Genomic DNA, 24,597 nt, shown 5'->3' with positions numbered 1-24,597 from the left:
TGCTCTTCATCCTCCCTCCCCCCACCCTCCCCCCACTGCCTGCACCAGCACAGAGTTATATGGGGAGCACTGGACGGGGGCCAGGACCCCTGGAGTCCAAAGCCTGTCTGTGTTAATGGCATCTGACTATGGCCAATCTCCTCCCGTCTCTGAGCCCCAGGCCCCAGGCCTCAGAGTTAGACACAGATCATACTTTCCTAACTCAAGCCCTTCTCACTCATGCCTTAGGACTGGTCAGCCTGTTGTCAAATCAAAACCAAAGCAAAACAAAACAGATCTCAGCACTGATTCCAGTTTCAGAGCTCTGGTGGAACGCTGAGGAGAAGGTTGCCCAGGAGACAAGACATCAGTCCTCTTCTGATGTCCAGCATTGCTCCTTGTCCCCTGGCAGCTTCTCCCATCATCTCTGTGTTGGTCACCCAGATTCACCCTTCCTTTTCCTCCTCCTTCTTCTCCTCTTCTCCCTCCTCTCCAACTGTTCTTCTCTGTCCTGCTAGCCTTTGCATTCTCTGTGCTTGGCACACAGTAGGTACTCAGTAGACATCTCTCTACTGAGAACATAAGCAGAAAAGGTACCGGCAGCAGGAGAAATGGGAGAAAGGCCCTGATCTGGGTGAGATGGGTCAGTCTGCCGCAAAGCTAAAAGCAAGTTCCTTGTTGTAGGTTCAAAATTCTCACCCGATTTTGTGTCCATAATTATGTGTCCTAAAAGGTTTGCCCAATTGTATAAGCTTCAGGCCCCAAAGAGCATCTAGCATAGTGTGGAGATATGGTAGACCCCAAGAATTCTTAATCCAACAAGTTTGGCAAGTGGCTACTATCTACCAGGCACAGAATTAGACTGTAGAGACACAAAAAGGACACCACATCTCGAGGGGTCATAGCCCAACAGAAGGATGGAGCTTCCCTTTTAAAGAATGTGGATCCCATAGAACAAGTTGCAAGATAAGGGTGTGTGTGAGAGCCCATGGGAGGCCGAGGACGGGGAGCTGAGGGTAAAGTGACCATGGAGTCCTGATGCTACTAGCTAGCCAGGCAGCTTGGTTGGCTGAAGGAGCTAAAAAGGCTTCCCGTGTTGGTGAAACTGTGATGAATTGGGCATTGGCAAGTCAGAAATGCAGGACAGAAGAGAAGTCGCAGGCCACGGATACAACTCAAGCGAGGCGATTTCCTCTGTGGTCCTCAGTTCCTGTGTGTATAATCTCACTGGCTCTCACTCTATTCACTAATGTCCTTTCTTGCTTGAACATGCCGGGGTTCTGAAATTAAGGTGGAGTGCTCCTGTGGCAAGCCAGAAGGAAAAACCTGAGGGCTTGGAGGGAAGAAGGTGGCTGTTTGTCCTCTAACAGCCCCACTGACAGCACCTTTCCTTTCTCTCAGGCAGAGAAGAAGTGCTTGGCTGTGTACCAGCCAGAGGCTCCCATGAACTTCACCCTTGCGGGCTGCATCAGCACACGCTCCTACCGACCCAAGTACTGTGGGGTCTGCACGGACAACAGGTGCTGCATCCCCTACAAGTCCAAGACCATCGATGTCTCCTTCCAGTGTCCCGATGGGCCTGGCTTCTCCCGCCAGGTCCTGTGGATTAACGCCTGCTTCTGCAACCTGAGCTGCAGGAATCCCAATGACATCTTTGCTGACTTGGAATCGTACCCTGACTTCTCAGAAATTGCCGATTAGGCAGGTACAGATCATGGGCCTTGGAGCCTGGCTCGATGCCTGCAAAGCTGCCAGTCCTCTGTGGCTGTAACTTTGCATCATTGAGTCTTATTTTATCCACTTCCCATTCACTCCAGTTACCTTGGTCAGTACCCTTGGAATCCTGTCCTGTCTCTGACTACCCAAACGGCCCATGATGGTGCTGCTCAGGCCCACACTAGGGTCCCCTCCTTGGCAGCATCAGCATTCACTCCAAGGAAAACACCTGTCTCTAGACTTTCTGGACAAGACCCAGGCCTGATCCAGCCTGTCCAAGTCACCGAAGTTCTGCTGGATCTTGCCTAAGTCACAAGGAATGGAGTCTACTAGATAGCCAGTACCCTAATTCCCTCTTTATATGCCCAACTGCAAGACTCTTTGGGTCCATTCTGAAGGATAGATGGGATTTAGAACAGTAGATTAATCTATTATTTGGGCCCTGCCAAGTGGCACCTCAATGGGCAGTTCTGACCTCAGCAAATCGAAACTATCCCTGATTCCAACAATGTGCACTCCCCAAGGTCACCAAACACATGCCAAGTAAAGTGAATGGCTGTTTGGTTTGGATTTTCAATGGAAGATTATATCTGGGTATTGTTGAGGTTAAGTTTCTTTTAACCTCTACACTGTGAAGGGTATAGATTAAGTTCATCCCAGTCAGAAATGCAATTTGCTAAACATCCTTGCTGATGGGAAAAGCCCCCAGTTAATACTCCAGGGACAGGGCAAGGTGAGCCCATTCCAGAAGGATCTCTTGGCCCAAGCATTGGACCTCTGCTGACTGCCAGGGCTTCAGGCAGTCGGCTGGGCTCTTCCCTGCTTACTCATCTTCTCCCTGCCTGGGGCTCATGAGAATTACTGGAGCCCCTGGATTTGCCTCTCTCGTGCCCAGAGTGATGCCCTGGAACATTCCTCTGTTCTTACGGAGCCTCAAGAGACCCAGCTGCAGACCAGGCCAGACCTTCCTGAAATGACCAAGACAGGTCCAGATCAGGCATGGTCATACCAAGAAGTGGGTCCACTCTGTGTCCGCCTGGCCTGGCCTCTCAAGCTGGGGCTCTGGAACCCCAAGAGTCCCTGTGCCCAGGACACATCTCTTTCTGCCTCAGCAACCCACTTCTCAGCCTTCGGATCTATGACCAAAACAGCCAGTTTTCTGGTGTGAAGACAAGGGTTTACCAGTTTTTTAGAAACAGAAATACTTACCAGCGGTTAAAAGTCAAAAAGAGTTGAAGGTAAAAAGAAGAGAAGGTTGTTATTCATGGAAATGAGGCTATTATTTATTTTGTTAGTAAAATATAATATTTACTGTTATGATTCTTTAATTTAGCACCTTTTATGTGCTAGACATTGTTCTCAGTGCTTTATATACACTAGCTCATTGAATCTTCGCAACGATGTTGAGAAATTCCCATTATTATTTCTTTTCTTACAAATGTGAAATGGAAGCTCAGAGAGGTAAGAAAACTCGACCTGAGTCACCCAGCTGGTAAATAGGGAAGCTGGGATTCAAATCCAAATTGGGCTGACTTCATAATCTGCATTTTCCTTCTTTTTATAGAGCTTCCAAATATGTCAGAATAGGAAAACATATTGGAATAAGTGACTTCTTGCCGTCCCTTTCCCTCATCATTCTTTCTAGCTCCTTTCCCAAGAGAAGAGTGTCTGATTTTCTCAAAATTTAATCACCTAAGCATCAAAAAAAAAATGAGATAGACAACAATCCATACATCCCCTATAGATCATCCTCTCCTTCAAATCAGAACCAATGTTAGTACTTGGAGTGAATTGCTCCGATGTGCTTAGGCATGGGACAGGGAGGGAGACCTGAATTCACCAAATTAATTCTGCTAAATCTTATTACAAGCATTTGGGGATCCCTTCCCACATGCCAGGTCTCGTGCTTTACTGCCATATCTCATTTAATCCTTGTAGCAAACCTACAGGATATGGCGTTATCATCATTTAAAGGCAGCTGGGTCTCCAAGAGGTTGAATAATTTGCTCAGGGTCTTACCAGCTAGTGAAGAGCAGACCAGGATAGAAAACCAGGATCGCCTGACACCTGAGCCATCTCTCCCGACACTAAGCCTAGTTATCCTGCCCCTAAAATCCAAAGGTATGACCTTTACAAGAGGTGCTTTACTGATGATAGCTGCAATTTTAACTTTGAAAGTGATTCGGAGAGTGATCAAAGAAAGTAGATTTAAATGATAAGATTGTGTACAGTCTCGCCAGCATTGTCCTGTGCGTCCATAGGGTTATTGTGGGGAAGTAAACTAGCCCATGACTATGATGTTGAATTATGTCACTGCTTTTTGCAGACTTGTCATGATGCAAAGTAACCATGGTGATAACCCCACATAGCTGGGAATCATAAATAGTCGTAATGGTCAGCTGTGTATGTCTGCACATAGATATGTGTTTGTGTGTATATATGTACGTATAGATCTATTTTAAAACTGTGATTTAATATTTAAATATGCCTACTGCCATTTTTGTGACTTAAAAAAATATATAGGAAGAAATGTCTTAGAATTTCCCAGTAGAGGAAAAAATAGCACTTGGGCAATCTGTCATGTTTTACAAGTCCTCATTTTTCTAATGATTTGTGTAGCGTGGGGCATGTTTGCCCAATGTAAAGGGTTTTCACTGCTTAAATTCTATGTTGACAGCTTTTCTCCTTACAGTAATAAATCATCAGCAAAGTCATTTACTGAGTTTGGTGGCTCTTTCTGTGTATCCAGTTGTTATGAGACAATGATGGAACATCGAATGCGTTTGATAAATGTTCGGATCATGGAAATTAGGTCCCAGATAGTTTATATACGGAAACAAAAAGGGCTTAGAAGTTTGGAGATGGGCTTAGAAACATGAACTCCAGAATTCAGAGAAGACTAGAGCAGCCAGTGCATCCAGGCTGGAAGACACGCGATGTAAATATAAAATGGATTTTAAGCATTTCATTCATTCATTCACTTGCTTATTCAATACCTTTCTATATCCTCAACTAGACTGTGGATACCTGGGGGTCAGGGGATATCACTGCATCCTCTGAGCCTAGCTCAGAAGCAGGCACACGTCAGGGACTGTGTAAGTAAGGGCTGAATGGATGGACAGAGTATCTATTGCGTACTGCTGTAGGAACTAAGACAAGTAAAAAGAAATGCAAGAGAGACCGCACAGCACAATGGAAACAGATGTGACTTTGGAAGTCAAGTGGATCTTGATATACTTTATTTTCTTTTGTTGTTGTTGTTGTTTGTTTTTTATTTTAGCATATTATGGGGGTACAAGTGTTAAGGTTACTTATATTGCCCATGCCCCCCTCCCCCCTCGAGTAAGAGCTTCAAGCATGCCCATCCCCCAAACGTTGCACATCTTACTCGTTGTGGTTGATATACTTTATTTTCTACTGAAATTTCTCACTTAACTCATCAAAGCCTCAGTTTCCTCATCTATGAAATATAGTACTTACATCTCATCTGGATGCATATTGCATGCAAAATTTTAAGACAGAGCTTAGAACATTAGGAAGCACATAATAAACACATCTATTACTAGCTGAGTCTCAGTTTCCTCATAAACTGGGGGTAATCAACGAGGCCACAGTAAGAATTAGCATCAGTATGTGTGTCTGCATATTTAACTTGTTTATCCCTTGTTTAAAGTAGCAAATATAAAGAGAAAGTATTGCCAACATTCAGTTGAATGCTGTTTTACTTTAAGCATAGACTGTTTCTGTCCTTAAATTTTTTTTTTCCCTTTTATGCTATAACTTGATTTAAAAGCCAGCTTCTTTAAGGTAGGAGGGCATGTTATACCTTTCTGTGTTTCTCATCGCCGCACTTGACACATGCTCATGCTCAGCTGTATGTGCAGGCGGCTGGGGTAGATGAAGTGAATAACTCTTTTGAAATCCCCTGGCCAAATTCCCTTCATCCACTGCTCCCCCCAAACACATGAAGCTTTTATAAGAAAAGTCAAGGGGAGACTCCATTCCAAAAAAAGTTTTAAAAAGTAATTATCACATGAATTGTTTCCAAGAACACTTCTAGCCTGAAGCATATTGTTTTCAAAATTTGAAGTTAGATTGTGAAGTCCTGCAAATGAATGCCTCAGATTAAGATGAATGTGTAGACTCTGGGAAAATTTCTGAGGATATCAGGTCGCTGCAGTTTTGGGAAAATGAGATTTTGGGGAAATGGCCAGAGCATTTTATCATGAAGCACTTTATCATAGAAAGCCTACAGCAGAGATCCCAATGTTCTCCATCACCCCCACCGAAACAATGAAACTGCAAAGGTATCCTCTGTGTTCAGAAGTCCAAGTTCTAGTTGAATCTGGGTTCTTTCTAAATGCAGGACTGAACAAAAATGACTTCTAAGGAGATGAGTAAACTGGCACAAAGCCCATGCACTGTTTCATATATTATATACTGTAAAGCCTGTCTCCAGATCTCTACTGCTCTTGTTTTTCACACCATGTGGATTTCTTACTTCATTCCATAAAAAGGGAAAGGAAGCTGTTACAAGCAGGTTTACTGATGGCAATGAGAAAATGTCAGCCTGCCTGCAAAAGAGGTAAACAAAAATAAAAACCAGATAAGAGATATCATAAAAGCAGGTCACCCAAGTCTGAGTGGGACCGTTTAATGTAGAGACTAACACCCCCCACAGTTAATAAAAACCTTATGGCATCCACAGTCTCCTTTGGTCCTGGGAACTAACTGATGTCCTACCATCTCCAAGCATCAGTAGGTGGTGGCATGAGTCACGTGCTCAGTGGACTGTTTTAACAGGCAGCAAGGGAGAAAATCCATTTTAGAAATGGCTGGGCAAGCCGTTTAGTCTCTCTGAGCCTTGGTTTTACCTATGAAGCAAGAATGATTCCTCCCCACAAAGGATAAAAAGAAGAAAGAAACTATAATGTACACTAGGTATTATTATGATTCGGGGAAGTGTGCATCTGCTTACTTAACACAGACCTCCTGTTATGTGTTTGGCAGTGGGCTGGCCCTGGAGGTGAGGGAAGCAGAGAATGGCTAGTTTGGGAAGGAAGGGACACACACAGTGATGATGCGCTGCCTCGCAAATGCCAGATGCACCTTCTCTCTCTGCAGGGGAGCATTCAGGAAAAGCTTCTCGAAGCAGGGATGAGGAAAGGCATGTTCTGCCACCATGAGCCTGGCTGTCAATGGATTTAACTGTGCAAAGGATATTCCAATTCACCCACCACAGCCGTGCCAGTTACCCTGCCCCCTGCTGCCTTTATGTGAGGGCCAGGGGGTGGGAGCAACGAGAGCCCAGTCACAGCTGATTGGACAGGGGGCGGACACCTGAGTAAAGCTGGACCAATTACATTCTTCTCCCTAAGAGACACGAAGACCTGATTGATTTCAGGTCCAAGAACTAAAAGGCCGGGTAGCCTTTAGGTTAGGGCCACCATTGTACGCTTTAGCATTGCAGAAAAATCTGATCTAAGAAAGAAGGAGGCTGATTTGCTCACTCACCCCCTCTCCAATGCCATCTCCAACCCCATAAGGCCAAGCCTCACCTTCTGTTCCTGGATTCCTCGGGGACACCACTGAAGGGTTTCCACGCAGTCTAAGAAACCTGAGTCACATACTTAAGCCGATTGTGTCTGGGCTACTTCTAGAAACCAATCCGCTGACTCTCACAGTGAGACTGTCTGAGAAGGCGTAAGGACAGATCCTGCACGTGCTGATCTCAGCGCCAACTTGGCCTCCCAACTGCTGCTGAAACCGAGGGCAGGAGACAAACCAAAACAAACAGCTAGGAGATCAGAAATAGATCCCCAGCTGGCAAAACAGCCCCTGGGCACACCATCTCTGCATAGCATCGGGTGCATGCAAGCACTTGTAAAGTCCCCTCCCTTGAGGAAGCCAGACCGTGCCAGGCCCCGAGGGTCTCTGTGCCACCCCTCACTCCCCAAAGCTGAGGGTAGCAGCCCCTGCAACCATGGCACTGGCCCACCTTATCTTTGTTCCTGACCCTCACACAGGGCCCCTAGGCAGGAAAGGCACGTAGGTTTGTTGAATAAGCATGAACCAACACGCTCCTCCCCACCTCTGATCAGGGCTTCTTAACCTGGGGTCCCTGGTCCCTCCAGGGATCCATGGATAGAATTCAGAGGGCCCTATTTTTGGATGGGGGGAAATACATCTTTGTTTTTACCAACCTCTAGCTGCAATTTAGCATTTCCTTCTATCTAAATGCAGGCAACAAACCCCAACATCACCAGTTGTAATCACAGGTGATCGCCTTATCACAACTGTGGCAGTTGTGATAGATATCTATCTATCTGATAGGTATCTATGTGAAAGATATCTATCTTTCAGACTGCAGCAGTGTTGAAACCTGCCTCCACCGTACTGTTGAACTGATTGATAAAGCACGTTACTGTGTCACCCAGTTGTAACATTTTGATAATTATGCTTCACTATAAGGGGTTTCTTTTGTAATCGTATGTATTTCATTTTATGTGTTCAAAACTCTTCTGAGAGGGGGTCTGAAGGCTTCTCCAACGTCCTAAAGGGTCATCCATGAGATAAAAAGGCCCCAGGAGCCTGCCTTGGCCTCACCCTCTGCGGGGAAAAGGCAGAACTGCAGAGGAGCCACCCCTGCCCGGACCGTCACTCCGGCCTCACTTCCTGCCACACGCAGCACACAAAGTCACTTGGCCAGGTCTACACTGTAGGTTTCTGGTAAAGGCACAAACCGCTCACCCCTCTGTGCTGGTGCCCAAGCTGTCCCCGAGGCTGGGAACACCTTCTTGTCCTTCTGTGCTGAGTGAAAGCCCCTTCCTTGTTCCAAGTCTATATCCTAAACATCGGGGCCTGAGAACTACGCACACCCACGTGCTGCGCAGACTTTGACAGTGTTTGCAGCTGATCACGCAGCCGTAGAAACCTTCAGGGCAAGTGAAGAGAAACCAGTATAAACAGCAGGAGGAGAGGGACGGCCTTGAGTGTGGGCTGCCCTCAGTGACTTGCTTCCCAAGAGTGAGTAAAGTATGGAAAAGCAGAAAAAGCAACTTGACAGTGGAGAAACCTGGCAACCACTACCCCAGCCAGGGGATCAGGATTAATCCCATCAGCACTAATCCATGGTGACAGCATGTGCCCTGGATATGATGTGACAAGAAGGGCACCTCACCTCTCTGGTCTCCCCCCCCCCCAGTCTCACACACACACACACACACAAACCCATAGCCCCATTTGTACCATGAGAAAAATCACAAACAAATCTGAGTTGAGGAATGGTCTCCAAAATGCCTGAGCAGTGCTTCTCAAAACTGTCCAAAAGCAAGAAAAGTGTGAGAAACTGCTACAGGCCAGAGGAAGCTAAGGAGACGTGAAAACTAAATGTGATGAGGGACCCTGGATGGGATCCTGGGGCAGAGAAAGCACATGAGGGAAAACCGGAGAAATCCCAACACAGTCCAGGGCTTAGCACCAACGACAGATATGTATGGTGACGTAAGATCTTAATACTCGGGGAAGCTGAGTGTAGGACATACGGGAACTCTCTGTGCTATCTTTGCAACTCTTCTGTACTCATCTTAAATAAAAGGTTTAAATAAAATGGAAGGCTATACTAAAACATGTTTATAATTTTTACATGTAGAGTAGAAAACAAACGTTGCAATGGTTGTCACTGGGCAGGAGAAAAGGAGTGGCCTTTCCACATACTTTTTCTGTAATAAAAATAAAATGTAAAAAAAAATCAAAATAAAGAGATGTTTCCCTCTAATTATAGGTTGACAGGCTTTATCCACTTATCCCTACACTGTCCAAGCTATTGGGCACTTAAAATGTGGCTGTCTGGATGTACTTAGTATATAGAATGTAAAACGTCTGCCTAATAATTTTTTACAGAAGTGGTAATATTTTGGGTATCTTGGGTTAAGTGAAATGTATTAAAATAAATTTCACCTGTTTCTACTTTTTTTTTAAGTGGCCGCTAGGAAATTCCAAGTGGCCTATGGGGCTGACATTCTATTTCCACTGGACACAGCCACACCAGAGCAGAGTTACAGGGTTGGGGGGCTGTGGCAGGAGCCCCCAGGGATCAAGGACAGGCAATCCCATCCTGAAAGACCCATCCTGGCACCTCGATGTTGCACACACGATCTCTCGGGGCGAGGAAAGAAGACACAAGCCACTGCAAAGTTACAAATTTATTGGTCTGGAAATAAATACAAATATCTCATTAAGAAATTCCTCTGGAAAGACTTGTACACAACAGTTCCCGGTCTGGATTCAGCCACTCTTGCCCTGATCCTCGACCTGTCTGCACAAGGTCAGGGGGAGCCTCCCAGGTGGTAGGTGGCAGGTAAATGAGTCATTGCCACTCACGCCTCCTAGAAGACTCAACTACTTCCTTCTTCCAACTCTAGGGTCCTGGAAACCACCAGGCTCCCAGTCAGTGGCTGACTCACAATGTTTGATGCACTCTGATCAAACTTCTCTGAAAATCCATGGTTAGCCAGAACGAAAATCACAGGCAGTAGTATGGGAACTTGGCAGCCGACTATCTCAGAAACGTCAGTGGCGCCACCTCATTCAGGGTAAGGGGTTGGTTAGTGGGGCAGGGAGAGAGGAAGGCAGGAGAGGGAAGGATAGGCCCATGGAATACGTATTCCAGAATCCTGGCATTTTCTCAGCCACCATTCCCCATGTGAATTCCCACCCTCGCCCCACAAGAGCAAAAAGTTCTATCTGAAGATCCAGTGATGTTACCAGGTCGGAAACGTTCAGCTACTGGGCTTAGATTCCGGCCCAGATGTCAAAGATTGGAAACTGGATTTAACTCAATTCGAGATCCACGGAAATCACAACTGTACTCGATTCCATCACAAACACAAGGGATCCCTCCCATCTAGGAATGGAAATACCGCCCACCCCATGCCCTTCCCCCCACCCCCCGCAAGGAGACTCACACAGCCAGGCACGGCTGGCCAGAGCGCTTCCCTCCATTGCAAAGAATGCAACTACAGATCTAAATTATCTTCCCCACGAACAAAAATAATCACACGCTCACGTGTCTGGGGTGGGAGAAGGGTCTGCGGGGGAGGGGCAGAGGGCAGAGCCAAAGCCTTCAGAAACCGTGACACCAGCGTTTGCCAGGGCGTTCTTTCTGTAAAGCCAGGAGCTTTGGTTGCCCGCTTTTGTTGCACATTAAAAGGACGCTAGGAAAACAGGCTTGGATGCGTCAGCATTCAGAGGTTTATATATGCACCAACCTTAAAAATCAATTTCTTCAAGTCAACTATGTGGGTTTGTTTTTTTCCAAATGCCTCTAGCCTCAACATAAAGTCCACCTCTTTTCCTCCCGCTTCCTGTTTTGCCTATTTAAAAGAGGTGCCCACACTTCACTGCTCTCCCCGTCTCCAAATTGGAAAAGGATTTTGTTTCCTGGAGCTGGGCAGCTTCTCTGCAGTTGGAGAGGAAACAGGAAGTGGATGGCTGGCGGTCTGACAAAGCGCCCCTCCGAACCAGGATGCTGGGGGCAGCTGGGGCTTGGCTTTGTGAAGTGTTTACCGCTACGCTGCTTGTTTTTGGCAGTTTGGTGTCTCCGAGGGAGGGTAAGGGAGGGGCAACCGGCCAGTAGTGAATGGAACAGGACACTGAGGTGCCTCTTTCCTTTGGTCCACAGCCGCCCTGCCCTCGTCGGAGAGGGTGCCCGAGACAGACCCGATCTGTCACCACCAGAGCTCGCTCTTACAAAATAAGCTTTGGATTAATACCGAGTTAGGCGCAGTGTGGCAGGCAGGGGCGGGAAGGGGCTGGATGGAAGGGAGGGGGCGGCTACAGAGATCAGAGTCCGGGGACGGCAGTCTGCACAGGCCGCCTAGCAGGAGACCTCCATGGACTTGGGCCCAGCGCTGTTCCCGGTGGCACCCGAGTTGGGAGTGATGTCCAGGTGGGCGCCCTCGCTGGTGTGGGAGCGGCTGCGGGCGCCCTCGCTGGTGTGGGAGCGGCTGCGGGTGCCCTCGCTGGTGTGGGAGCGGCTGCGCGTGCCGTCCAGAGAGGTGACGCTGGAGCCCGAGGCCGTGCGGGACCGCATCAGGCGCGTCATGCTGGCGGAGGGCACTGGGGAGACAGGAGACAGCCAGTTAGGGGGTGGGGCCTCCAGGATGCGAGGGGCCAGATGCACCTGCCTGGCAGCCACGGCGCCCCCGCCCCCACGCGGCCAGCCCCGGCCAAGCACTCTTCCTGTCCTGTCTTGGTCCTGGCAGTAATCCAGCCGCTGGGTAAGCAGGGACACGACAATCCACGTAAGTGACTTGACCCAGATCCGGGTCTGGAGCCCAATGCTGCCACTTGCTTAACAGCTGTGTGGCTGTGGGAGTGTCCGCTGAGCTCCCTGCCCGGTGCCCGCTAGCCCATGCTGTCGGCTGTCCCTGGAGCAGAGAACACTCCTGCTCGGCCAGGTAATCCCTGCATGTCCCACTCGGGGAAAGCGAGGCCACACGGCAGGTTTGTGGCAGAGCTGTCAGTGTCACCTCCCTTTCCCCAAGAAGTCTGTCAGCACCAGGTACTAGCAAGGGTGCCATCCGTACTTTGATCTCCTCCAAGGCTTGAAATGCCCTTTTGCACAGCAGGTGCTGACGGAGTGGAATGAAGAGAAAACAAAAACAATCCTTTCTACCTTAACTGGCGATTCACGTGTACCCCAAACCTCAGAATGTGATCTTATTTGGAAATAGGGTCTTTGCATGCGTAATCAGTTAAGGATCTGGAGAGGAAGTCATCCTGGATTTAGGGCGGTCAATGACGGTGGTGTCCTTATGAAAAGTGCAGAACACACAGGGCCACAGCGGAGAAGCCCACACAAAGGCAGAGGCAGAGACGGGCGTGGCCAGCCCCCGAGGGTCGGGGATTGCTGGCCGGCAGAAGGCAGGAGGAGGCAGGGAAAGATCCCCTTAGAGCCTTCGGAGGGAGTATGGCCCCGCTGACAGCTTGCTTTCAGACCTCCAGCCTCCAGAACTATGAGAAAACAGATTTCTGTTGTTTGAAGACACCCAGTTTGTGAGGATTTGTCAGGGCAGCCCTAGGAAACTCGTACCCCATGCAGTTGAAGCACGATCACTGTGAAGGCCACACTGAAGGAGGGACATTGGAGGCAGGGAAGCTGGGACACACACAGGCACACAGAGCCTACATTACGCACTTGCTAGACACAGGGCTTGGCCTTTGATGGCCGATACTCACAAAGAGAATTAAGAGCTAGTTTTGAATCCAGAAAGAATCGGGGTCAACCCTGTCTCTGTGGCTTACATACTTCTCTGAGCCTCTATTTCTCAACCCTAAATCTGGGCGTTCTCCTGGCTGGGCTCCCAGGGCCGCGGTGAAGGATGTCAGGTGTGCAATGCGCTGGCCATGCAGGACACCCTCGTGTGCAGGAGCGCAGCCATGGGTTACTTTCTTTCTCTTCGCTTGATGCCTCGGGGACCACAGTTCTTCCTGCTATTTTCCCTAAGACCTACAGGATGCTCTGGCTTTCTGGAAATAGAAGCTGATTTTGGGGGTGGGGGTGACAATGGGGCCTAGCTTTTGCTTCCTTTCTCCCCAGAATACACCCTGGGAGCAGAAATCCAAACCCACGTCAGGTCCAAGACAAGCGAGAGCCGCGGTTCACGCCCTGCGAGGCAGGCGAGGTCTGGGCAGCGGCTTTCGCCGTCTCGCTGCTGCCTGCGCAATGCCCAGAGGGAAGCCCGGCCGGAGGGGCAGGAGGCCCACAGGCAGACGCGTTCTGCTGGGACAGGGCTTCTCGGATCCCACGTGACGCGTGTAAATGAGACTTACCCACTCCCCGCCTTGCTAGAACTAAACACGACTGAGGCCAATCTTAAGACTGCAGTTAGCTTACCAAACTTACTGCTACTATTTTAAACAAGCCAAGAGTTTAAGGAGAAGACAAAAGAAATGAGAAGTTCAAAGCTTCCTACTTAAGAAAGGCACACAAATTTACAGACCCACCCAGTGTGGCCGCTATTCAACAGAGTGTTTAAACTCAATAGCATCTGTCCTAGTCCTGGGACGTCATCTCTGGGAAGAGGGCTTTATGTGTCCGACCAACAAATAAACTGTAACCATAAAGCGAGAAGCTAGTTCTTGAATTATGTTTCCATTTATCCTTTAATTCCCAAATTTCATGGTGTATCAAAGGCATGTTCTGTCTTGATATAAGCAACTCAACTCTATCAGCCACTTACACAGAGTTTTACAGTTTTCAGAGAACTTTCAGAGACCCCCACTCTGCTCCCTGCTTAAACCCTCCAGGCTTCAGTTTCCACATTTGTAAAATGAGGGCAAGACTTTCTCATAAGATTATTGTGATGGTTCAATGAGAAAAAAGAAAGGATTTACTAATAATCTTTTACCATCACCACCATCATCGCCATCTTTGTCATCACCACTATAAGCTAGCACGTAATCAAAATTGAAAATATTTTCATTGTTTCATTATTTGTCATCTTCTTAGTACTTAAAGGGATAGTCTTCATCTAAATTTAAAATAATCCCTGGTATGAAATGGCTTCTGTTTGATGAAGGAGCTACTAAGCTGCTCTAGTATAAACGAGAGACTAGCACCTCTAGACTGCTATGCACCCTCCACACACCTGAGTATTTTCTCCTAAGCTAGAGCTGGCCAAGGCGATAGAGAATAGTCATCCAAACCCGGCTTGGGGGATTGCATCTCCAACTCCCACACACCCCCAACCCACTGCACCCTGAGCAACGCCATACTCACTGTAGCCCATGCCCTGCACAAAGTACTTGAAGGCCTCAGCGAGCTTGGCCGGCTGCAAGAGACAAGGAGAGAGACTGCGGTCAGTCACCGGGGTCCGGATGACCCAAGGCCACCAGGCGCTGGACCCATGGTCAGCTTCATTCATTCATTCATTCATTGGCCCAAGACAGAGGCCATCACATGTTGACGGGATAAAACACAAAAGGAAAGGAAAGACTGTGGGATAATTAGGGGGACCGCATTATCTTTGGCCAGAGAGAAAACGTTCAAGTTCACTTCATAGTTGTAGGAATGCGGACAAGTTACGTGACCTGTCTGCGTCAGTTTCCTTGCCTGTAAAACAGGGGCAGAGCGCTAGGACCACCGCTGAGTGCCTCTGGGGAGACTGCATTAGACACAGTGATGCGCCCGACTGAGCATCTGGGGTACAAGTGTAACAGCACCATGGGCCGCTCACTGCGCAAAGGGCTTGGCTGCACTTTCCATTTACTCCTGACAGCCCCCTCATGGTTAGTACTGTTTTATATACATTTCACGGGTGAACAGATTTGGAGAGGTCAGAGTGGTGGGGCCTGCAGATCAGCCCAGGCTGTCCAAACTCAGAACCCACGGTCTTGAGGCAGTGCACCTCCAGCCTCGATAGTGGGCTGGCTGGCAGGAGGAAAGATGAGGGATGAATAAATGGATGACAAGGAAAAAAGGATGGAAGGAAGGAAGGAAGGAAGGAAGGAAGGAAGGAAGGAAGGAAGGAAGGAAGGAAGGAAGGAAGGAAGGAAGGAAGGAAAGACTACAGATAGATAAAGAGTAAAAAGGATCCATGGGCAGAAGGACAGAAAGAAGGAAAATGGATAAAAGAAGGAAAAATGAAAGGAAGAAAGGATCTAAAGAAGAATGAATGGATGTTGGTGGGACAAACCAATTAACTAATTGACTAACGGCTGCTTTAAGTGAAATGACTAGGAAATGCTGAGAGCACATGCAGTTCTACTGGTTGCTCTCAAACAAGCTAATCTAAACCAGAGGTAAATGCGCAAGTATCTAGGGCATATTTGCAGCTTTACATTAATTCCACCTGTTAAATCCAGTGCTCTGAGCCTCATTCTCCTGCGACAGTGAGAAGTCACTGACAGAGGCAGTGCTGTCCTGCCACCTTTCCACAAAGAGCCAAATGACATTTAAAGGAGAGGCTATGCTTAAATTGCCCTCTGAGACTTGTGTGACAAAGGAAAAGGGACAAGGGAGTTGGGACTGCAGATGACAGGGATGCCTGTGGTGGAGGAGAGAACCAAGAACACAGGCTTGGGAACGAGAACATCTGGGCCCAAATTTGGCTCCAGTGGGCCACCGTGGGCACTCTCTCCCACTTTTAGCTTCAGTTTTTTCTTCTGTGACACTGGGACAAAACACCTGCTCTTCCGAGGACAGTTGCAAGGATCTAATCAAATCAAGGGTGGAAAAACCCTACGTAAACACGCAACCAGTTAGGGCACAAGGAGGAGGCATCTACAAGGAACCAGTGCTCCCTGGGCTGGTTTCCTGGAAGCCTGCACTAGCTGAGCCCAGGCCATGGCATTGAAAATGGTTGTGATTACAGCCAGGGTTAGATCTGTTCTTGTTTCAAGTAGAGAAAGGAAGAAAGAAGGAAGAAAGGAGGCAGGGCAGGGTTTGGAGGAACAAAGTGACAAAACATTCACATAATTTGTTGGTATTTCACATTTTAAGATAGAATACAAAATTCTCATGATATAAAATCATGAAGAATATAGATGAAAAGTTCCTTTGTTAGGTTGGTGGGTTTATTTATGGGAGAATGGGAGGAGTCAGTTATTACACAGCAAACACACTACATTACTTGATGTTTACTTGTGCACATGCACACACGTGCACAAGCAGACATAAACATGTACACATATGCACACAGACATACATGCACACACATATGCACAAACATAGACACATGTGTGCACCCATGGACGAACATACACATGTACACACATGCACACTCACATATACATGTACTCACATGCACTTGCACATACACATACACACACCACCTGGTTTAATCCCCTCCCCACCCCTGTGCTCTGGGCTGGAGCTCCCTGGGGGCCCTTCACTCCTGCAGAAGCCTGTGGTCTTTGGGGTAGGCACACCTAGATTCTAATGACCAAGCTGTGTCCAGGGCCTCTGTGAACCCCAGTATCATCTACTCCACAGGGGTTAGTTTCTGGGGGAATCAAATGAGTCCCTGTGAACAAGCACCTTTTATAAACAGTAACACATCCACAAACTATCATCTGATGCCACAGCGAGGCTGTGAGGGCAAAGGCATTAACAGGTCACCGAGGCACACGCACTCCACCCAGAGAGAGGTGACAGGTGCTTAACGCAAAAGCTAAGGTGGCACTCACCTGAGAGATCTGCGGGAGGCCGCCACAATCCGCCATCTAGGAGGGAAGGAAGCTGGTTAGTGCCACACACCTCAAGAGGCAAGCCAGTTCCAAACAGGCATCCACCTGCCTGCTCCCCAGCCCCACCTAGCAAGGCTGCTACGGCTCTCATTACCATCCTCTCAGCATCAGACAGTGTCTCCATGGAAACCACAACTTGTAGCCTACGATGTGCCAGGCACTATGCAAAGCCCTATAGATAATTTCACTCCATTCCCCAAGAACCGTGGAAGGTAGAATTGCCTGCCTCATTTCAGAGGCAGAAACTGGGCCAGAGAGCTGGAGGAACTTGCAAGATTCTGGCCCGGCTCTGTCTGACCTGAAAGGACTTGATGTAAGGCCCTTTACACACATTCCCTGGAAAGATTCCCTCGAAACGAAACTGTTGGAATGGAGGGAGGCTTCCAGCTCAACGGGACTTCTGACGGGCTACACTTCATAAATGCTGTGTCTTTCAAAGTTCCTATTAAATCACCAAATCTAACACCATTGCTACAGAACTGAGTCCATTTTAGGCATATGTGCAAATGTATCCAGACACGGGAACGAGCAGGGCTGAGAGCGCTCAGGCAGCAGGAAGAGGGTAGGCTGCAGGGAAACAGGACTGTGGCTGTCCTGCAGCCCAGGGAGCCTCAAGGCTAGATCCTTGAGCACCAGCCACAGGACCTCACTAACATGGGGCGGTCCTCGGCTCAATGAGAACGCAAGTAACAGGATGCTAGAACTTTCCCTGCAGGGGAGAGTCAGTAAGTGGGCAGTGGGCAGAGTCTATCTAGACCGAGGCTGAAGTAGGTCCCGATCCTGGATCTACCATCAAATCAGCCACCCGACTTAGGCTACCTACCCTTTGCTGTGGGTTGCAGGTTGAATTTTGTCCCAGCAAAAAACATATTGAAGTCCTAATCTCCAGTTACCTATGAATGCAACCTTATCTAGAAATAGAACCTTTGCGGGTGTAATCAAGTTAAGATGAAGTCACACTGGATTAGGGTGGGCCCCAAATCCAATGACTGATGTCCTTAAAAGAAGAGGGCAATTTGGACACAGGCACAGAGACACATGGGGAAAACATCAGGGGACAGAGGGGGCAGAGGCTGGAGTGATGCAACCCCAAGCCAACGAGCGCCGAGGGCTGCCAGCGACTGGCAGCAGCTGAGGGATAAGCAGGGACCGGTCCCTCCTCCCCCAGTGCCTTCAGAGGACATTGGCCCTCCCTGCTGACACTGATTTTGAACTTCCGGCTTCCAGACTGTGCAGCAATAAATTTCTGTTGTTTTAAGCCACCCAGTTTGTGGCACTTTGTAACGACAGCCCCCAAAGTATAGCATTATGCAAGCATGAAGCCCGGCATCTTCTCATCTTGCAATTTCCTGTTCAGGGGATCTCGGAAGAAAACGTATGTAAAGAGCCCGATACGGGAGCAGCCTCCCACTCGGTAAGCGTCAGACAGCCCCTCCTGCACTCAAAGGGCTCCCGCTCCTATGGGGGGAGTTGAGGGAGCGGTGACCCACAGATGCCACCTCCTCAGCCTTCCCCCAGGGCGAGGGAGCCGCCTCATCTCCACTCGGGCCCCTCCTGGTCACCTGCCATCACAGGGGCACGGCTGGGCTGGGAGGCCCCTCTGAAAGCCTCCTATTCTCGTGCGAGTCTCCGGCCGAGGCTGCCACAACGGTCTGTGGTCTCGATTGTGCCACCAGCTGTAACCGACAGGGCACTGGCGGAGGTTGCTACAGACCCTCAAGTCCCGCTATGAGCCAGCGAGCGCACCGTGTGCTCCAATGAGCCTGCTGCACAGCGCCCTGCCCTGCCACGGCCTTGGGAGACATTCGCTCTTGCTGCACAAGCAGAGCCCCTCTTGGGGGAACGTCCTGGCCCCACTGCAGCGACAGCCCCTGCCAAGCCATTCCTGGTCCACCCCACCCCATAGCCCTGCAACCAGCAGACCGTAGACTCCTGCAGTCCCAGACAGGGGTCCTCGCAGCCTCGGGTCACCGGCCAGCAACCAAATAGATGCTTGTTAATACATACATTAAGTCATTATTTCCATGGTTTCTGACTTATTCAGGCACAATTTGATTTTGCAGAAAAGTTGCGGGTTTCTAAGAAATAGCAAGTGCAACCCCCCACTGATTTCCCTGTACCTTGAGAAGAGTGGTCTTTGTTGGGTCCAGTTTTGAGTTGCATTCCACCTGGACAAGAAAGGAGACATTTGTTAATTTTTTACCCGAAGCCAAAATCAAAACCTTTCTCCATTCCCTGCCACTCTGCCACCAGCACCAGAAACTCCAATATTCCCTCTAGCACAGAGGAAAAAATGTGAGTTTCAGGGTTAAACAGATGTGGCTTTAAATCCCAACCCTGTCATTACCAGTCACGTGACCTCAGACAAGATATTTAACATCTCTGGGCCTCAATTTCCTCATCAATAAAATGGTGATAATATATTTTTTCAAAGTGTTGTTATGAGCCAAATGATGCCTTGTTTAGCCAGCTGCTGCCAAAGATTCTACAGGTGACAGATGCCCAGATCCAACAACTGTTGTTCATATAAAATCACAGTGACCAAGCTGGTTTCTCTCCTCATTTTGTCACCTTGAAAGTGGCATCCAGAATTGGGCAAAATATCCATATGTAACCTGTGATGTTCAAAATGCCCAACATAGAACTGTCACCTCCTATGATGTGAATAATATATCTCTTTTGATGCATCCTGTGATTATCTTCAGTGGGCCGGCCCACAAGAAACCCCAAGTCTTCACTACATGAACATCTGCACAAGGCATGCCACCACTCTAGGACCCTGATAAACAGACCCTAAGTCTCCCATCTCCCCACCTGTGGGGTTCTCAGAAAGGTAGTGTCTTCTCTTTGCCTCCACAACATTGTGGATGGGAATGAAGGCATGAAGTGAGTCGGGAAGCTTTGCCTAAGCCACTCTGCCAGGTGCCTCTCTCGCCTGCCAGATGGCCAGGCACCAATCAGATAGGAAAGATCCGCCTGCTTCCTGGAGGAGAGACAGTCTCTTGGCCAGGAAGCCAAGTGGCAAACGTGCTTGGATAAATGCAATCAGCTGGGGAGGGGGCTGGAAGAGGAGACTGAGGGCCCAGTGCCAGGCAGGCAGGGCAGGCAGCCACCAGGGAGAGACTGGAGGCTGGGCCCTCTGCCCAAGGACCAATAGGGCATTTAAAAAATGTCACCTGCCCTGATGGGGGCAGAGGAGTGGAGGGAGTGGGTAGGGCCACTTCACACAAAGTCAACCAGACTTGAAATGCTGAATTAAACGTGAAAACCAGGTGTTGATTTCTACATACCACAGCATCTACAGCAGGTGAGTTGTCCCCAACCACCAGCAGAGCAGGGCACCTGGGGGCAGGGAGAGAAGGGGGCAGTGAGCACAAGGTTCATGCAAAGATTCGCACACTCCCAGGCCGGCCAGCCTGGGGCCAGGATTCTAAAAAAATTATCTTGGTTTCCCCAGTATGCTTTCCCTTTTTACTTCATTCTTCCCCCATCCTCTGCTTTGCTCTTAGGATAAAATGGGTTGGGAATCATTTACACTTTAGTATAAATTTCAGCCAAATAATTTCTGTGCCCTGAAGTTTGTATTTTAAAGCATCCTCTTATCAAGGATGGATGAGCAGGACTTTGCCAGTAGTCAAGACAGAGACAAGAACAGCATGAGTGACAAAGACAATGGTATGCCAAGTTCCCAAGTGTCAGGTACACTCAGGAAGGCACAAAGAGACACTATCATGGCTGCGGGGGTCCCAGTTAGCTGTGCTCACAACTGGCTTTTCCTCTTGGATTTATAGAGCACCAAAGGGGGTTCCTGTGTCACCCATTTCCAGGCTTTGTGAAGCAAAGTCTAGCACAGTTACGGACATAATAAATAAAGTACAGTCATCGCTCCTTCCCCAAGCTCCAGGGCTCCAACCCGGATCATGGGGCACCCCAAGAGCCGATGCCACCTGCACACAAAGCAGTCTGAGCCAGACCGGGCGAGGCTCGACCCCTGGATGGAAGACATCCAGCTCTCCCTCACGGCAGCGTCCTTCCACAGTGCGGCAGTTCCCCGCGACTCAGAAAGAAGCCCTGCTGCAGCCGTGCGCAAGGCTAGACGGTGGGCGGCCCTGGCTGCAGGTGGCGGGGACAGAAAAGCAACTCACTGCAGGGTGACCGTGTGGGTTCCAGGCATGGGTCGCTCTATCTCCAGGTCCCGCCGGCTGCAGGCAGAAATCACATCATTAGCATCAGCAGACCCTCAGCTGGGGGAAGCCCCCGCCCCGCTGAGCCAGGCCCAGAGAGGTGCCGCCACTGGCCATCCTGGCAAGCCACCTGCACCGCCAACCTGTGCAAGGTCCTGTGGCTTTGGGGATGCCACAGCCTCCTGGTGCCCAGAGCAGTGGTGAAAAGGACAGCAGGCCTCATGTGTGTCCAGAGGAGCCCACCTCATTTTGTCCTAAATATGTGTGTGCTTTTTTTTATAGGAGTACAAAGCATGTCCTCCTACAGAAAGTCCCTACCTCCTGTCCCCTAGTCAGAGCCCCACCTGACAAACAGGCAGCCTCTCATACGGTCTCCCAGCCTCTCGGTCGAGCCCTACCCTCACCTACTCCCAGTTCTCTACAGTGCAGCCACACCATCTCTTTAAGACTCAGACCCGATCTTTCCATTCCCTTGTTTCAAGCCCTTCCCATGGTTTGCCACGGTGCTGGTGTAAGGCCCGGCGTGGGCCGGGCCTGATGCCAATAACCCTACCCTGCCTGTGTACACGCCCGCCCACTGCTGTCCTGCACCTCCCAGCGTGAGAAGCCCTCTCCAAGCTCACAGCCCACGGCAGACAAGTGGGATTCAAATCATGCTCGGCCACTTTCTGGCTGTGTGACCTTGGACAGATTACTGAACCTCTCTGTGCCTTTCCCTCCTCAGCAGGAAATAACGATGACAGTAGCACCCTCACGGTGGGGTTTTTGAGAGGGATCAGTGAATTGCTGTGCTGTCCATGAGAGGAAGGAGAGTGTGGTATTTGGGGGTTGTACTGGTCTCCTCTGGGCCCTCACTGCCAACTGAAAGCCAGACTGCCCTCCATTCTCCGTGAGTGCCTCTGCTAAATGAACGGACGGCTGAGCCTCTTTCTCTTCAGTTACAAGGTGAGAATGTTATTATGAAATAGTTAGAGCCTCCCAGGCTGAGATGCTGGCAGGGCTGCAAAAGGAGGCAGATACTGAACTTTGCTACAAACACTAATGCACGTTATGAAGTCAAGTTATTAACACTGGAGGAGACAAAATCCCACCAGGCTCATTCCTGTCCCCTTTTCTGGGAGTATGTCAGGGTTAGCTCGGCAGGCTGAGTGAGCTCCATGGAAGATTCCAGAATCCCTAGCAGACACCAGTGGCTCTGAGCTGTCCCTAGCCGAGCCCCAGATAAGCACCTAGTTAAGAGGCTACACCTGCGCGGAAGGCTGTGTTCGGGCCCTGCGTATCCTCGGAATGGCTAACCCGCCCCCTAGAGGCCTCCCCGGGCTCCTCCTGCCCTCACTTAGCTCCTCTCACACGGGCCTGTCGTGAAGGTCGACCACAGGGATTTACTGTCAACCCTTTGGGTGTGCAACTGTGTCCCTCTCATGCGTGTGTCCCCAGTGGTCTGGAGGAGTAGCTCAGATCCTCCGAGGCTTGCTGAACTCCAGAACCACCTTGCATACCAGGTGGCCCCACGGCACACCCCTGTCCTACTCATTTATTTGCTTAAATTAAGGGCCTGTACCTTCTACCAACTTTATAATACCCCTCTCCGTCACCCTATATTCCAGAGCAACAAAAGGTGCCTGAGAAATGGCAATCCCAAGGCCAACCGTACCCCCCATACCTGTTGTAGGCATTGATGAACAGGTGCAGGTTGCCGGGGTTCATGTCATTGATGATGTGCTGGCGGTAGGTGTGGACCACCTCCACGTTATTCTGCATTTCCTCCTGCATTTGGACAAGGAGGAAAACGTCCTTCACTGTGCTGTGGCCCCGGGCTGGCCACCACTCTCTCCATTCTCCAGGCTATTTGGCTACAAGGTAAAGACAATAATGCCCAATTCCCAAGCCAGCTGTGATGCCTAAGGAAGCCTTCAGAGAAGCAGCCGACACATGAATGCAGACTGGGTTCCACTGTCCCCTGGTAGCAGGAAAGAATCACACTTGGAAAGGCAAAGCACACCCTCCTGGGCTCATTACTCAGGCAGTTTTGATTTGCAGTCAATGCATCTGTATCTAGATCTTAGCTTCATCACTGTCCTTTTTGGAGGCAAATCTTTTAATGTCCCTGAGCCTCAGTTCCCTCTATACAAGGGGACTAATATTACCTACTTCACCAGGTGGTGGGACTTAGTGGAGGTGTGCACACCAAAGCCCTCTGCAAACAGTAAAATCAGATGCAAATGTTAACAATTATTATTTTTTTTTAATGGGAAGAGTTGAAAAGAAGTTTTTCATGCCTGAAAAACAGAACCAACTCATGCAGCAGGAAGTTGTGCTAGAAAGAAGGGCAGTCTCCGTTCCCACAGGGGCCAAGCAGAGCCTTGCAGGAGTCTGGCCTCTGTCATCCCTCTGTCTGAATGCTTTGTGAACATGACTTGGGACAAACAAGTAAGTTGTGAGCTTGGAGCTCGCTCTGCTTCTCCTTTGTCCAATGGCAGACACCAGATTCCACACAAAGGTCTGACGGCCCAGTGGTGACCAGAGCAGGGGTGGGAGGGAGCAAAGAAAACCCATGTCAAGCTTGAACTGCATCACAACAGACCACAACCATTTAAGCAGCAAACAGGCCAACTGGCTATTAAAGGCAAAATCAGGAAAAAAATAATCTGAGGAACTACACTGGGATTTCAGATAAAAACACGATTGTAGCAATTTGAGGGCACCATTCCTGACCAGCCAGTCTCCAGGTAATCCGGGGAACAAGGTACAATCAGGTCAGATGTTACATGCTATACCTGATATCTCTCCTCCAAGGAAACAGAGACACCAGCTCAGAATTTTTCCAAATTCCTATGAGTTTCAGATGACACACTCAGGGCAAAGCAAATGTATCACACACTGAAATAAACCATAGAAGAGGGAAGAGAACTAGAGCGGGCTAAACAGTGGCCTCCAAAAGATACATCCATGTCAAATCCCTGCACCTTGTGAATGTAAACTTATTTGGGAAAATGCAGATGATATTTGATTAAGGATCTTGAGATGAGATCCTCCTGAATTGTCCCAGTGGGGCTAAATAGAATAGAAAGTATCCCTATAAGAGAAAGGACACAGAGATTTGACACAGAGGAGACAGCCGTGTGAAGATGAGGCAGAAACTGGAGTGAGCTGCCACTAGCCAAGGAAAGCCGACTGGACTCTCCGCTAGAGCCCATGGAGGGGCACAGCCCTGCCACACTGGATTTACAAAGCAACGGACTATGGATACACCTCACAACATGGATAGATCTCAGAACAGTCACGCCGGGTGAAAGCAGCGAGACAAAAAGTATGAGGCCATTTATATAAAAATCGAGGAATTAAAAAAAAAAAATCTAAGAATTGCAAGTGAATCTATAGTGACCAAAAACAGATCAGAAGTGGCCTAGGAAGGTGGAAAAGAAGGATTAACACAGGGCACGAGGAAACTTTTCGAGTGATGGAG

The 24,597-nt window shown here is 49.0% G+C and overlaps 2 protein-coding genes across 5 annotated transcripts in view; one reads left to right on the top strand and one right to left on the bottom strand.

The window, feature by feature from the left end:
• Nucleotides 1–4,409, top strand: part of CCN4 (cellular communication network factor 4) — a 31,568-nt gene extending 27,159 nt beyond the window's left edge. For all 3 annotated transcript variants that reach the window (XM_020289026.2, XM_012785445.2, XM_020289025.2), the window contains one exon: nt 1,381–4,409. In XM_020289026.2, the coding sequence (XP_020144615.1) occupies nt 1,381–1,589 (209 nt within the window). In that variant the 3' untranslated portion in view covers nt 1,590–4,409. The remainder of the gene's footprint in view (nt 1–1,380) is intronic.
• A 5,475-nt stretch (nt 4,410–9,884) lies between these two features.
• The window catches only part of NDRG1 (N-myc downstream regulated 1), a 55,466-nt gene continuing 40,753 nt past the window's right edge, over nt 9,885–24,597 (bottom strand). For both annotated transcript variants that reach the window (XM_012785449.2, XM_012785450.3), the window contains 7 exons: nt 22,795–22,898; nt 21,093–21,149; nt 20,238–20,289; nt 19,068–19,115; nt 16,888–16,923; nt 14,480–14,531; nt 9,885–11,814 (listed from right to left, as the gene is read on the bottom strand). In XM_012785449.2, the coding sequence (XP_012640903.1) occupies nt 11,573–11,814; nt 14,480–14,531; nt 16,888–16,923; nt 19,068–19,115; nt 20,238–20,289; nt 21,093–21,149; nt 22,795–22,898 (591 nt within the window). In that variant the 3' untranslated portion in view covers nt 9,885–11,572. The remainder of the gene's footprint in view (nt 11,815–14,479; nt 14,532–16,887; nt 16,924–19,067; nt 19,116–20,237; nt 20,290–21,092; nt 21,150–22,794; nt 22,899–24,597) is intronic.

The sequence above is a fragment of the Microcebus murinus genome, chromosome 7 (assembly GCF_040939455.1).
Source record: "Microcebus murinus isolate Inina chromosome 7, M.murinus_Inina_mat1.0, whole genome shotgun sequence".
Lineage (NCBI taxonomy): Eukaryota > Metazoa > Chordata > Mammalia > Primates > Cheirogaleidae > Microcebus > Microcebus murinus.
This window is presented reverse-complemented; position numbering and strand designations above follow the sequence as displayed.